Source organism: Monodelphis domestica, chromosome 2 (assembly GCF_027887165.1).
Source record: "Monodelphis domestica isolate mMonDom1 chromosome 2, mMonDom1.pri, whole genome shotgun sequence".
Classification (NCBI taxonomy): Eukaryota; Metazoa; Chordata; class Mammalia; order Didelphimorphia; family Didelphidae; genus Monodelphis; species Monodelphis domestica.
In genome coordinates, this window is record NC_077228.1 from 47190886 (window position 1) to 47207436 (window position 16551).

At 36.2% G+C, this 16551-nt stretch overlaps 1 protein-coding gene across 10 annotated transcripts in view; it reads left to right on the plus strand.

Annotated features, from left to right (window-relative positions):
- Positions 1–16551, plus strand: part of TTLL7 (tubulin tyrosine ligase like 7) — a 228900-nt gene that overhangs the window by 160606 nt on the left and 51743 nt on the right. For all 10 annotated transcript variants that reach the window (XM_056815426.1, XM_056815425.1, XM_056815428.1 and 7 more), the window contains exon 19: positions 3685–3845. In XM_056815426.1, the coding sequence (XP_056671404.1) occupies positions 3685–3845 (161 nt within the window). The remainder of the gene's footprint in view (positions 1–3684; positions 3846–16551) is intronic.

A 16551-nucleotide genomic window follows, 5' to 3' on the forward strand; every position in this document is an offset into this window, starting at 1 on the left:
CCTTAATTAAGGTGTTCTGAAAGCTTTCAGAAATAAGCAATATAAATCCCCTTCTCAATGGCCTCTTTGATACAAACTCCACATAGCTAAAAGAGCTGGCTTTATTTTTTCCCTTCTCAAACTTGGCCAGATAATGTCAGTTACGTTATGGATGATATTGATGTTACCAACCAATATTTTCTGGATTTGGATAATGATTTTTTTCTTTCTGTACTTTGACTGACTTTGCAAGAATAAGAACTAGAAGACTCTCTAAGTTTCCTCTTTAGGAGCCCATGCCTTACTAACTCATGTCCAACTTGACTGTCCCCTAATCCTTCAGTACCTTTGGCAACTTAAAATTCTCAGCAGTTGAACTGGGAGTAAACAGAACCCTATCTCCAGAGGTTCCATAGTCCCTATGGAATTTTGGTGATTTTTTTTGGACATTCCACAACAGAAAGATCTAGAAATTGGATGGTTACCCTTGATATGGCAGTGATTTATCGAGGTTTATATTCCACAAGCCCAAAGATCTCTAGACCCAGTCATACATGCATGCCCTTGCATTCCCCTCTCTTATGATTCCTATCTCTTTTCTCTTTTCCTTGAAAGAAATTCTTTCCCCTCTTTCATATTTTTATTAGTCATTTTGAAACTCCATTGAAATAGGCATATGAACTAAAAGCAGAACAGATACTTTGCTGGGAGAAAATGGAAACAGATCTTATTTAATGCCATAATGTTCAAACTCGACCCTTGTCACAATTCTGCCCCTACTAGGAACCATGATTGCTTTATATATGGTTGGGCAGAAGTCTATATGAAGAAGAAAAATACTGCAGTATTATTATTGGGCAAGGGAGAATATGGAATTTGCTAAAAAGCCTGTTCATAAATTGGAGTACATAAACTAAGAAAAAGGAAAGAATCAAGTAATTCCAGTTGGACTGCATGGGATTTCAGATCTTGTTTTCCATACATCTTTGACTCATTCATTGTTTTTTTTTTCTCCAAAGAACAAAAGTGGCTTCTTATTAGCTACTGTGGTTGTTTCTACACTTGCCATGAATTATCATCTCCCTCCTTTCTTTCTCAATTGAGTTGCCCCAGATGTGCCAAGACACTATCAATGGTACATCAGCAAGGTTGCTGCCATTGACATTCTATGGCTGGGCTTGCTTCATGTGTGGAGTGGCTTTAATATGATTTCAAAATCATCTTTACCTCATGCCATTATTTTCACTGAAGATCAACTTGTTCATCATACAGAGCAGTTTGCCATTCATACCTTTAAATAAGAGCGAATATTTCTTGAGTATATAGATTTGCCTGTATGCCTTGTGCCCTCAATTTTGCAGACATTCAAATACAAAAAAACAAAACAGACAAACCTTTCCACTTCTCACTTTTTTAATACTGTCTCTAGCTAAATTGCCTATCTGTTCTTTCGGAAATATCAGTGTGGTTTGGGAAAAGGGTACTTTTAAAGCAATCACAAGAAAATCAAGACTTGTATTATACTGAGCTTCATTTGGCTCCAAGAGCAAACCCTAGCCATTTATGTGCTTTTCACAAATTGTCCACCCCCTTTGATCTGTGCTGTCAGACCAAATCTTATGCTTTTTTCAAAGTCTAAAGACTCACTCTCCTTCAGAAAGCTTTCTTGATTAAGTCCATTCTGGGCTGCTATAATCCTGAGTTTATATTTCATCATTACTTAGAGGTAATGCCACATAATTTTGCATGAGTATGCCATTTCTCATATGTACCACAAACAAAGCATCGCCTGACATAAATATGTCAAGAGATTTTAGTATTATTTATAGTATTATTTATCAATAAATTATAATTTAATAATTATTTTGTTAGATAACAGTATTATAAGTTAGGTTCATGTTGCCACCATATCACCTTTGCCAATTTATTCCCTTCTTTTTATTCCTACTACCAACACCTTGGTCTTTACTACAGTAATTTTAATGTCTTTCAATCTATACCCTCTCCAGTTCATTTTTCATACTGCTACCACAAAAATCTTCCTTATATAGTAATCTGTTCATATCCCACTTCTAACCAGAAATGTTCAGTGGGTTCCCTACTGTTTCTGAAGTGAATTTCAGATTCCTTTGCCAGGCATTCAAGGCCCTTAACTGGCCTGTATTAAACTACCCCTTCCAGCTCTTTCCAAAGGCAGACTCTCATATTAGTCCCTGCATCCTCTATACATCTACCATAGTTGGTTGTTTTCTGTTCCCCAAATACATTCTATGGTCTTCTGCCTCCTTACCTTTGTTCACAGTTAAGCATTGTTATCTCTTGCCTCATTTGGCCATTAAATTCCTAACTGTTCTTTAAAGGCCAGCTTGATTGCCCATTTCTCCATGCACACTTTCTTCTTCCTGGTTGGTAATAATGTCCCTGTTATTTTACTTAACGATGTATGATTTACTTATCATGCAGTTATTGTCTGCATTAGTCATCTGTGCAATGCCTTAACTAGACAGCAAGTTCTAAAAGGGAAGCAACCATTTCTTACCCAGTATCTTCCCAGCAGCTCCCACAGTGCTGTCCACACCAGGGAAACTAAATAGGCAAATGCTTTACCTATTCCTGAACCAGAATTCTAACTTTTGTTCCTTTTATGAACTCCATGTTGTGTTGTCCAGTGTTTTCTGCCAGGAGATCAAGCAAGAACCTACTCTGAGGGATGCTCCCATCTTTTTATTTCTTAAAAAGGCTGGAATCATAGTAAGAACTGAGTTTAAATCCTGATTCAGATATTTACTACTTATCTGTCCTTAAGGAAGCCAACTAATCTTCCATAGCCTCAGTTTCCTTATCTGTATTATCTGTAAAATGGGGATAATCATATTTGGACCATTTCACAGAATCAATAAGGCTTGAATGAAATAATAAATAATGTATGATATGCAAAGTGTTCTGCAAACCTTAAAGAGCTATACAAATATCAGCCATTAATGTTATTAATATTGTTTTCTTTTACTTAAAAATGTTTGGTTCTTTGGTTCATTGTAATAAAAATAATGCTTCATATTTCATCTAAATTTTTTCTCCTGTAAAAATTTTATAGCTTAACTCATAAATACAGTAAAAAAATAATCTTCTCAGATGTTTATTTTTTTAAAAAAATGTTACTCCAGTTTCTTCTTCATGCCAGGATGGGCCAGAGATAGCCAAAATTAATTCTTTAAAAATTAGTGATATTCTAGACCAAAGAACCAAACTTAAAACTATGTATTTCTCTTCTACTTCTAATTCCCACATTATTTGTGCCAGGTGAGATAACTACATATATATATATATATGAGAGACAGAGACAGAGTGTCTCTGTGTCTCTGTGTGTCTGTCCATGTTCATCCCACTTTGTCTCCAGGCAGTTCTCTTAACTAGATAATGTTAGGAAGAGTGAAAAAAATTAACTCTGGTGAGTTGGAAAAGAGCAACTTTATTTATCTGGGTTTGTTTTGGCAAAATGGTTTTGATTGAAAACACATGTTACAGCATCCATAATGAATACATGGAAACTAGGTGAAGTAGCCTGTTGCAATTTACAAGAGATGTTAAATGACTATTTCTTGCCATCTTTTTTCTTCCTGGCTGGTGAAAATAAGGCCAGATGTTTGGCATGAGGTTTTTCGAAATATGCCAAGCATTTGAAAATGCTTTTGTGTTCCCTTCTAGGTTTTGGACATTGTGAAAACAAGCATTCGCTCAGTTCTCCCACGTATCTGGAAGATTCCTGACATGGAAGGTTTACAATTGTTTCGAATTTTTAATCGGGTATTTAATCGCCTCCTCTGGAGCCATGGCCAAGGGTTGTGGAACTGCTTCTGTAATTCAGGGTATGTGGTGATGATTTTTGTTTTTTCACAATAATTTTATTTTCCATTCAGTTATAGAGATAGCAGAACAAAATAGTATTTCCTCAGTGGTTTGCCACCTAGAGCATATAGCTTTTTATTAGGCATAATTTTAAAGAGTTAGCAACACTTTAACGGTAATTAACTTGATGGATCTGACTGGAATGTGAATAGAGTTAAAACTCAATGATTGGAACCAATTCAAAAGAAAACCAATTTGAATTGGGAACAAGTGTGTGGAAAGAAGGCTGGAGACATCTTGGCTGTTGACTAAATTATTTAAATTGCTTGGACCTCAGACCCCCATCTGTAAAATTAAGTTGGGCCAGGTGGTCTCTAAAGTCCCTTCCAGCTTTAAATCACTGATCATGTGAGCATATGAATTAGTGAAAGGAATAGATTATGAACAAGTTTTCCTGGAGATATCATCCAGTCCCATGGCTTCAACTATAACGTCCAGGCTGACTCATAAAATTTGAGACCTGATCTTTCTCCTAGTATATCTTAGAAATATATATTCCATCAGTGGGAAGAATAAACATACCTGGGAAATGATTGGTCAGGACCATCCTTAGGGAATGCATGTATTTCCAGTACCTATATGAAAGGCAACTTTCACCTCCAATAGTACAGAGCTCTTCATGTCATTGCATTGCATTGCTTGTGCTTAGTCCTCCTTCCTAATGGGTTTGTGGATCTTAAAAACCCTGCTGAGTAGTTCTCCATTGCTCTTATGGTTGAAGTTAGCTACTGGTCTAGTAATCACTGCTAAGCAATGCTATAATGGATATGTTGTTGTAAATCTCAGTGAGAATCTTTAGGTTCTAATTCATCCTCAGAAGAGCAAAAATAGGTTCTACCATTTTTCATTTAACTTAGAAACACCAAAGATATTTTGCTCTTCTCAGAAAGCTGGACCTTCACATGCTCATTGTCAAACAAGAGCATGAAAACCTTTAGCAACCTTCACTGCCCCCCCTAACCCCTATAAATGGATGATCTTGGCCAGAATCTTAGTTGTGTTTTGCCTTTTCATTCCAAAAGGAAAGTCTTTTCCTCTAGGGCAAAGTTGGATTTTTTCTTTTTAAACTTAGAATTATTAGCTAGGTAAATAAAGCCCAAAGTCATTTAAGCTGCCTTTGAACCTCTCCCTCTTGAACAAAGGGAAAGTCCTTTATCCAAGCTTTTTTCTCATTTAGGATTAGAAAATTCTTCTGGTTCCTAATTTAATTTAATTTCCTAATGGGGAACCTATGCCCCAAAACTCACTTTGGGAAGGGTTGTGACAAAAAAATTCCCATAAGGAACTACATTTTCTCTTTCTGAAATTATTTGAGTCTCATGCAAAGGAAAAAGGAAAGAAGGAAGAAAACCTCTTACCGTGACCCCTTTCTGTTTCACTTTCTTGTCTTCATTATGCACATAAGGCTGGTTATAAACTCACTTTGGCTTTGATATGCCCTACAACAAGTATTTTAACATCTCTTTCATGAAATCATACTTTTTTGTCAGCATCATACTAGGTCATGTATTTTTAGTGGAAAGAAGGTTGACATAGGCCCAGTTGCTAGTACCTTGGGTTTTGGAAATTTAAAGACATTTAAAGGTCATCTAGACCAATAAAAAGAAGAAACTGAGGTCCAGAGAACTGACTTACCTCAGATCACGGAGGAAGCAGGCATGGGATTCAAATTCATTTCCTCTGATTCTAATTTCAACACTCTTTTCCTTATTCCATACTGTTTGGTTCCAGACTCTGCCCATTACTAGCCATGCTACTTTGAATAAATTATTTAATTTTGCTTAGGGCCAGTTTCCTCATCTCTAAAATGGGGATAATAATACTTGCATTATTCACTTCAATCAAGTCTCAAGTTGCTTTGAGGAAAATGCTTTCCATAAGCACCAAATGCAACGTTAAGATTAGCTATTATTATTTTTTGCCTTGTAGTGAGGAGGAAGATGAGACTCTTAAGTTCCCAAAGTCTTTATCAAGGGAGCTAAAGCACCATCATGTCCTTCAAAGAAAGAAAGGATTAGTGGGCATTTGGAGGATAGCTATTAACAACTTAAGGGCTTATTGAAAGAACATACATACGTAGGAATAAAAATGATTCCAGTCATAGTTAGATACCCTGTAATAGAACATGAACACTATGTTGTTCCCGGACAAATATCAATTAAATCAAGTCAGTCAAAGCATTTATTATGTGCCAGGCATTGTACTGACTGCTAGAATTTCAAATAAAGGTAAAAAACATGATTCATTCCCTTAAGAAGCTCACATTCTGACAGAGGAGATGGCATGTAAACAATTGTATACTTATAAGATCTGTTCAGTGTAAATAGAAGAGGGGAGAGGCACTAACAGAGAAAGGACCAGAAAAGACCTGGAGGAAGGGAGGATTTGAACAAATCTGGAATGAATTCAAGGAAGCCAATAAATGGACTTGAGAAGATGACAATAATAAATAACATTTATGTTGATTTATGTTATGTAGTGCATACATTATGCCAGGTGCTGTTGCCTAAGCTTTATAAATATGATCTCATTTAATCTTCACCTCAACCCTGTGATATTGGTGCTATCATTTGCATTTTAGAGTTGAGGAAATTTAGGCAAACAAAGGTTAAATGATTTGCTCAGGGTTATACAGTCAGTAAGAGTCTGGGCTATATTTGAACCCTTGTCTTCCAGACATCAGGCTCACTACCCTTGTCTTCCAGACATCAGGCTCACCTAGGCACAAAGGACAGCCATGAAAAAATATATAGTTAGGAGGCAAAATATGGTGTGCTAAAGGAGAGAACAAGAAAGTTGATCTTGCTAAGTCATAAAGTATGTGAAGGAATATAAAATTTAAGAAGACTGGAAAGGTAGGAAAGGGGTAGATTGTGAAGGATTTTAAATGTCAGAACTTTTATATTTGGAGGTAATAAGGAACTACTGGAATGTTTTTTAAAATAAGTTTGTTTGAAATTTTTCCAGTATCCTTCTTCCTCTGAGAGAGAGGTGTCTCCTAAACCAAAGAGTAATTTTAAAGACAAAAAGGGGAAAAATTGGTATAATTGATCAATACATTGAAGAAGTCTGAAAATATATATAATGTATGATATTGATGATCTTCCTACCTCTACAAAGGAATGTGATCTCATATCTCTTTTGAGTCATGCTTGTCATTCAATAATTTTTTTCACTTTTTTGTATGTCATTCTTTTTACTTACATTGTTGTATCATTTGTTACATTCTTTTCTTGACTCTGCTTGTTTCACATCAGTTCATGTAGGTCTTTCCATGTTTCTTTGTATCATTTCTTACAGTACAATGATCATCTGTTACACGAATGTTCCTTTAGCATAATGTAGTTATCTTGTTTATCCATTTTTATATTATGAATGTTTGTTTTGTTTCATCAGATGACATGATTACAGTTTTTTTGTTTTTTTGGACAAACCACAGGCATGGTAAATGTTTGTTTTCTAGACCCTTATTTTTAACTTGGATATTTTTGTTTTTAAGGCCTATTTTTTGTAAGCAATATATTATAGAGTTTTGCTTTCTTTTCCAATCTGTCGTCCTTTTTCATTTTATTGGATCATTTGATCCATTTATATTTAAAGTTATGAGTTCTGTTTCTATTTTTGTCCATTTGCTATGTTGGTATATAAATATATATATGTATATACATACACATATGTGTATAGCCTAATTTGAAATATATATATATATATATATGTGTGTGTGTGTATATATATACACACAGATACTATACACACACTATGCATAGTGTAAAAATATAGACATATACATATAAATATATATATATGCGTATTATATAAATATATTACAAATTAGGTTCTTCCTCTTCCTTTGTAAACCCAATACTTTGTTTCCGTTCTTTTAACTTATTCTACTTTAAGACAAATTCTATTTCTACTGGTGCTGTTTCTTTGACCTTAACCTCTATCCCTTATACTTTTGACTTCATTATTACCTCTTTCTTCTTTTTTATTTATCTTTTTCATCTACTTATTTAACTTTTCTCTCTTTTTTTTGTCTTAAGTAGTCAAGTAAAATTCTCTTACTCTCCTCTACTTCAACTTGTTTTGTTAGTTTTAAATGTTTATTTTCTATGTCATTTTCTAAAAAAAATGTTTCTCTGGTCATCATCATTTATATTTCCTTTCTAGACTTTTATTCCTTGATTCATTAGATTCTCCATATTCTTCAAGGAATTAAAGCTTTCAAGGTTTCTATTTTGGGTTCCCTCTTCAAAAAAATTTCTGTGTTATGTAGCTGTGTAAATCTAGTCTTAGGCCTCCTTTTTTCTGTTATGCCTCATTCTTAGAAATACCAGTACCTGGGAGGCAGCTGAGTAGCTCAATGGATTGAGAGCCAGGCCTAGAGATGGGAGGTCCTAGGCTCAAGTCTGGCCTCAGACACTTCCCAGCTGTGTGACCCTGGGCAAGTCACTTAGCCCCCCATTGCCTAGCCCTTACCACTCTTCTGCCTTGGAAACAATACACAGTATTGATTCCAAGACAGAAGGTAAGGGTTTAAAAAAAAGAAATAACAATACCTGTAGGTGTTAAAGAAGCAATTGCCCCATGGTAGGAACTTTTCTATTTCCCTTATTGTGCAGTTCATTCTTAATCTTTGTCCTTCCCTTGAGGGTTACTTTTCCAGATTTGTCATAACATCACCCCTCCCTGAGTTCCATGCCTTTCTACTCTTTTGTGTATAAGTTGCTCCCAGGAATTCTGATTCCCCTTTTCCTAAGGCAGAATAAATAGTCTCTAAGCACCAAATTCCTGCAAATTATATCCATTGTAAGGTCCTCATATCTTTATGGGAACATTCATCAGCAATATCTCTCTACTGCCATTAAACAAGACTTCCTCCTTTTTTTCCCCATTTCTGTCCCTTCCTTTGTCCCATTTCCCATTCTCTTGAAGGCTTTCTTCTTTGCAGGAAACTACAGGGATCAACTTCTCTTCATTGTTAGCTTTTGATGTGTTTTAGGGCACATCATGTATTCCTCTCTATCTCCTTAAAAGGAGTTTCCTCCTTTTATTTCCCCCTTTTCTATAATGTAGTCCTTAAAAAAAGAGAAAACACCTTGATTTACCTGTAGGTAGGGTATTGTGAAATTTAATTCTTGATCTTTCAGACCTGTTTTCCTACTATCACTTTCATTTGCCTTATGCTTCCACTTGTAGCTCCTTTTGTAATTTTTAAAAGAAATCTCTTTTTAAAATATTCATTTTTTATTCAAAGATATTTTTTATTTTCCCAATTACATGTAATAGCAATGTTAACACACCCTTTAGATCTGAATTGTTTCCCTCTCTTCCATTCCCTCTTTTCTCTTGTAGATGGTAAACAATTTGATCTGGATTATTACATGTATTATCATGAAAACATACTTCCATATTGGTCATTACTGTAAGAGAATACTCATATAAAACCAAGCCCCCAAATAAAACCATAAATAAATTAATGTGGAACATATTATACTTTGATCTGCCTCTGACTCCAACAGTTTAGGAAGAAATCTCTTAATGGTCTCTCTTTTGTTGTTGTTCTTGTTTTCTGAATTTGTTTACTTTTTAATTCTGTTGTTTAGAAGAAGTACTGGAATTTCTTTGAGTACAGGATGGCATCATTAGACCTGTGTTTTAGCAAATTTACTTTGGTAGCTGAGTGAAGGATGGATAGGAGTGGGGTGAGACTTGAGCCAGGAAAAACAACCAGAAAGCTGTTATAATAGTCCAAGAATGATGATTTTGCTCTAATAGTTGGTAACGTTATCTGTCATAGATTTCTGTCGACATCCTATAATTTAAAGGTCCATTTCACACATTCTGTATTATAAGTGAAAGGTGGTTTTTTGGGGTCCATTTGTTCTCTAATCATTTCTAAGTGGTTTGGTCTTGCCTTCCCATTAATATAGTGAGACCCTTGAGGAAAGGGACCATATCTTAAATTTTTTACATTTCGGAAAGCATACACCCAAATCCTGCACATCTGATATTTAATAAATTTGTGACCTATAGAATCCAACAACTGACACTCGTGCAAATTTTTATTTTTAATATTTTAGGCAGTCATTTAATTAATCAACAACCTTTTTTAAAGCATTTATGTTAGGCACTGTTGATACAAAGAAAAAACTGAAACAATTCCTTATCTCAAAGAGCCCACATTCTATAGTTATATACAAAAAATATTCAAGATAATATTAGGGAGGAAGGTGTTAGTAGCTCAGCTGACTGGATTGGGCCTCATGCAGAAGGTATGCTTGAGCCAAGTACTGAAGGAAAGGAGGCATTTCCAAGAGACAAGAGGTGTGGAGGGGAAGGGCATTCCAGGAAAGATGGACAGCTAGAGCTAAGAAGATTCAGAAAAAGGAAGTGCAGCGTCATATCTAATGAACAGCCGGAGGGCCCATTTGAACTACAGGCCATGTGGAGAAAAGTAGAGTTTAATAAAGGAGCCAGGTTGTGAAAAAACTTTGCATGCCACCCAGAGGAGTCTGTATTTGATTCCAGAGGTAATAGGGAGACATAATTTTAATGAGTTGAGGGGAAAGGAAAATGGGGGATGGCACAGTCAAATGTGAATTCAATAAAAAGTCATTTAATAAGAGGTTATTTTGTATCAGCCACTTTGCTAAGAACCGAGGATACAAAAAATAAAAGGTAACAATGGTCCTTGCCCTCTCTGATCTTACATTTTAATCCATACAGTATTGAGAGGGAGTAGAAGGGAGGTAATCTTAGAAGGAAGTGTTTAAATAGTTGAGAAGGAATTAGGAAAGACTTCTTGAAGAAGGTCTGGAGATTAGGGAAACTGAGTCTTTTAAAGGAACCAGGGTAGCAAGCGGTGTAGTTACATAGCATTTGCTTTCTAGCCAGAGCCTGAAAATGGAATTTATATGCAAAGGAATAGCAAGTAGGCTAGAATCACTGAACTGTAGAAATGGAGACAGATTCCCTGTGTATGCCCAAAAGTATGCTCCCTAGGACCTCCATGCCCCTTGCTTAGCCCACAGAGTTGTGTCATTAGTAGACAGGTCCCTTTCAAGGTGTTCCCATTTCACAAACAGTTTGGTATGTGGCCCATTAAATATGGATCAGCACTGCACGAGGAAGTACAAACAGCATTTAGGGAGCAACATGCCCCAAATTTTCATAAAACACTGCCTCACAATGATTTCTTAAAGTGAAGGGAACTGGGAAAGATGACAAGAATAACCAGTGGTGATTATTCCACTCATAAGGCTGCACAGTTCAGGTGGTGATCTGATATAAAATTAGGAGAAGTATGAGAGGAATCTTGTCCCTTTATCCTGGCTATGCTAAACCCTTTTAAGTTACCACAAGGGTACTGACATCAATAGGCCAGCCAGTTAAGAGAGCAAAAGTTCCAGGATTCTCCAGTATTCCCAAAGGAGTGAAAGTTGGGAGCTAGCCCCAGAGACTCAGGGGTAGGGGGAGAAGGGAAGGAGAGGAACAAAAACCTAAGCTGGCAAGAAGAGATGCACAGGAACAGTACCGTCAGCTCTTGACTATTCCCAAGCAGGTTTGCTATGGTTCTTTTAGCTTTGCTGTTAGTTAGTAGTGTTAATGAATAGTTTGCTAGCAAAGAATAGTAGAATTTTATAACAGCATGAGAATTTGAAATTAGGTATGGCCCTTTTTGGGTTTTTCCTTTCTGTCAGTGAAAGTTATCTGGAGAATCCAAGACACTGCTTAGGGAGAAGATGAATTCAAATATGCAAGAATGTTGTTCAATAAAGTGTCATGAATCCATTATAATTTTTTGTTCATTTACAAATTCCATGTTAATCAAAATGATCACTCTAGTGCAAATATCAATACATGTAAAATCCAGTGGAATTTCTCATTGGCTAAGGGAGAGGGGGGTAGGAGGAGGGGAGATAAAGAATAAGAATCATTTAAGCATGGGAAATTTTTCTTAATTAATCAATTAAATAATTTTTTAAAAAAGGAAGAATAAGAAAAATACTGCTACTCCAAATGAATAAAAAATTCCATATTCAGTGAGTCATTGGGTTCACTGTCTTAGCTTATAATTAGCAGTAGTTTTAATTTTGATTTGGACTATTCACAGCAGCCCTATCTTTGTGTATAGACAGTACAGGAACTCAATATAGAGAATTTAGAAGATGCCTTCATGTAGATTTTAAATCAACCCTGCCTCTCTACCTTTTCCCACAACCAGTTCTTCTTAACTAATAATATTTGCTTTGACCCTATCTACCATTTATTATCACCAACTTCTTTTCTACTTAACCATTTTTGTACGTTTTATTTCTCATATCTTTCATTTTTGTGCCTTGTTTCTTGTTGCCCATAAACACAGTTACTCCCAACTATAACTCTATTTGGAGAGCTACATAGTTATTTTCATAGCTGTTAGAGACATTAACTCTAGAATATGCAGAATAAGTCAGATCTTTACCAGTTGAAAATTGAATGTTTTACTTTGCCTTTCTAAGTCTTGGAATCAAAAGTTCTCAAATACTTCATTTTTAAATGAGTAGTTTCTCTTAGGTTTATTGGTTTACTTCCTTTTTTTAGTTTGAGTAACTGGACATTTGTTTTTATTATTAGAAAGCATTTTGTTCAGTTTCAAGGGGCCCAGAATTATACTCTGAACTTTAAAAAAAAGGCTCACTTAGCTGTTTTAAGGTAGATACATGTATACTTACATTTTTGCAGATCAGATTACAGAAACAAATGAAAAGAAAAAAAATGAACTAGAGTAAATTAGTTTGGGGAATGCTGATTTTCTTTTTACTGATTGCCAGTTTCTATTTAAAAGGATTTGATTTAAGAGGAGGGAGGTGAGAGAGGTATGGGTTCTGTAATGTAGTATTATTTTTGTGGATGCACAGAGATGTTCCCCTATTTCTTTCATTTGCATTTGTTTTTTTTTCTTTTCCTTATAGAATTTATATAATTTAAAGTTATGGCATCCGTCTTGACTTGAAATTTCCATTTTTTCTTTACTTTGTTGCAAAAAATGTAAATTTTATTTTTCTTGTTGAATTGGACAATACATTTCCATTTCTTACATTAATATCTTCTAGTATAATGACCTGTTAAGTGATATGAACTTTTTGTTTCAAGAAAAAAGCATCGTGGGGTTCTTTTTTCATAACAAATATTTAATTTCACAAAGAAGCCTTGTTTTCTCTTCAGGCAACACATTAAATGCTTTATTTCTTGAAGAAAATGTCATACACTGTTGACACACCATGTTTTTAGGAGCTATTTGCCTCTGCATGAATAAGTAAGTCTATTTTTAAAGAAAAATTCTGAGCTTAGAGGGTCTGAAATATTTTTATTATTTTTTAAGTTTATTTAATTAATTAATTTAGGATATTTTTCCATAGTTCCATGATTCATGTTTTTTCTCTCCCCTCCTCCCAAACCCCTCCCATAGCCAATAAGCAATTCCACTGGATTTTCCATGTGTCATTGATCAAGACTTATTTCCATATTATTGATATTTGCACTAGGGTGATCACTTAAAGTCTACATCCCCAATCACATAACCATTGACCCATGTGGTCAAGCAGTTGTTTTTCTTCTGTGTTTCTACTCCCACAGTTCTTTCTCTGGATGTGGATAGCATTCTCTCTCACAAGTTGCTCAGAATTATCCTTGATCATTGCATTGCTGCTAGTAGAGAAGTCCATTATATTTGATTGTACCACAGTGTATCTGTCTCTGTGTACAATGTTCTCCTTGTTCTGCTCCTTTCGCTCTGCATCACTTCCTGGAAGTTGTTCCAGTTCACATGGAAATCCTCCAGTTCATTATTCCTTTGAGCACAAGAGTATTCCTTCACCAAGAGATAGAGGGTCTGAAATCTTTAAAATACCAACAAATATCAAATTACCACTAAGTACTGACAATTAAATCCTTTGAATTTCCTTCAGGGAAGGGTATATATGTAGGACAGTCTACCATTTTTTTTTCCTATGAGGGTTGTAAAATGGGGATTGAATTATTACCAAAATTTAAATAAAATGAAACTTAGCCCTTGAGGCTTGAAATAAGTCAGACATCCTTATGAGAAATGGTTTATACCTCTTATTTGGATGCTGATGGTATAAGCATAGCAATGTAAAATGATCCTATGTGCCAAAGAATTTTGATCAACTGTGATCCTAAAAATCAGAAGAACACATCAACTCCTTCAGATCACTAGGGTGCAGCTCAGAAGGTGATGCTTTAAGAAGGCTCAAAGGCCTTATAGCATTAATGCCCTTGGCAGCATCCAGTATTTATACCCTGTAGTTATCATGGAGATAACTTCGTATGCCAGTGTCTAGAATGAGTTGTCCCATATATAGCATTGTGAAGAGCCAGTCTCCAAGTACTCAGTAGAAGTAATACTGGCTTATTGACACCCATGGATGGTCTTTGTTAGGCCCAAGTTCAGATGATCATAGAGAGCTCGAAGGGACCACAGAGGCCATCATGACCAATCCCCACATTTTATGAGTAAGGAAACTAAGGCCCTGATGAAATGGAGTGATTTCCCCAAATCACGCAAATAACTAAGCATCAGAGAAAGGATTGGAACCCAGGACCTTTGACTCCAAAGCGGTTACTCTTTCCATAGTGTCATATTGCTTCAGTAGCTTATATACTTTGGAAGATCTGTGATTTCATTATTGTGGACACTTAGTTCCACCACCTTAGATCCCCGGTTCTCTGTGTCTTAGTAGAGAGTTTTTGAGTTGCATAAAAAAGATGGAGATAGTGGGGACAAATCACTAGGTGGTGGTCATGAGACTCTGAACCTTCCTAGTTCAGTCCTCTGAAAGATCCCTGGCTTGGACTACATTCAGAGCTTTCCAGCTAGTTCTGCAATTAACAGCATTCTGCTTTAAGAAACCACTGGTACTTTCGTACCATAACAAAACAACCAAGTTAAATTTAGTGGGCATTCATGCACATGGCCCCAAGTCCCCAGGCTCAGGACTTATGTGTAAAAGGTTCAACTTCACAGACTCCCACCCTCAGATCATTAATAGATTTAGTATGTACCTACACAGAAACCTATACACATATAGATACATACATGTATGTCAGTATATATATATATAGATTTATGTGTGAATCTATAAATCTATGTATATATACATATACAAACAGAGGGAGAGAGAGAGAATGAACATCTAGTGTCTTAGATCTCCATAGATATACATAAAGGGTCCCTGAGATCCTGTACAAGCACACAAACAACAAATGGATTTATTGGTATATGGAGGTCTTTATTCAACCTGACAGAAGAGGCAGAAAATGCAGAGAGGACTTCTCATAATCCATAAATAATCAGCACAACTCTATCCCTCTCCTGTCAGTCCTACTTTCCACAGAGTATGAAAGTTACCCAAATTCACAGTGTCAGCCAGTTGTTTGGACTTCTTTGAAGAGGGAAGCATATTGGGGCTAGAATACAGGCCACCCACATTCCCAGTGGATGCACATCATCTGAGTAACCCATGGTGATTGTAGGGCACCAAAATAGAGGTCCCTTGTCCCTTCTTCATTGCAGTTCCTTCTTGTACCCAAGGGGCCACAGAAATGATCTTGTGCAGTTCTCTTGACAAGAGAATGCTCAAGAAAGAGGAGGCTGGATCCTTGACCTGTTGATCTCAAGGTTAATTAAATCAATCAGCAAACATTTATTAAGCACATACTATGTGCTAGGTATTTGCTCATCACTGAGGACACAAAGACAAAAATGAAATGACCCCTGTCCTCAAGGAGCTTATATTTTATAAGGAGGAGGCAACATGTAAATATAAAATATGTAGACATCATCAGGTAATTTGAGAGTAGTTACCATTATTTCATGTAGAAGCTAGTTGCTTAAGGTCACCTTTCTTCCCTAATGCTGGCACTGCCCAGAAGATTCCCACCTCTTTATCTAGAATGCTGAATTTCAGGTTGTCTGCTCTGGGGGGATGGTAGAGAACCTTCAGAAACATGTACCACTTGGCCTCTTGGCTCCCCTCTCCATACCACCATTTGGCTCTGAGATGAGACTGCTGCCTCTTGTCTGAGAATCTCTGCTGGGTCATAGGGGCAAGAGTATATACTTGAGGCAGCTGCTAATTTTTTTTGGAGGAGGTGCTCCCCCACCCCTACATATACTTTCCCACCAGGTCACTCCAGAATTAAAAAAGGGCAAAGGATCTGTGAGTTTCCTTTAAGATTGGGGCAAAGGATTAGAAGCAAATTGGTAAATCAATAAGCATTAAGTGCCTATCATGCCCCAGGCTCTGTGCTATGAGCTGCAGATAGGAAAACAAAAAGGGGCCTGTGTTCTCTCGGAACATCCCATGACAGAGAACCAGCTAATTCATTTTGCAGCCATTTCCCACTTGAGTAAAAACTCATCCATCAGTACATCCCAGGGGGACTCCCTATACCCTCTGTAGGAAGATACCCAGGAAGCTCATCAGGTCCTTCAGGGAGTTCTCATCTATTGTGTTTGTTTTTATATATGAAAATTCATTTTCTAGTGTGTGAGTATTTGTGGTTTTAAAAAATATCTTCTGGTCAGTTGTTGGGTCAACCATATAGGCTAGCCTCTTCCTTTTTTTTAAAGAGCCTCTTCTATCCAGGTGCTTATAG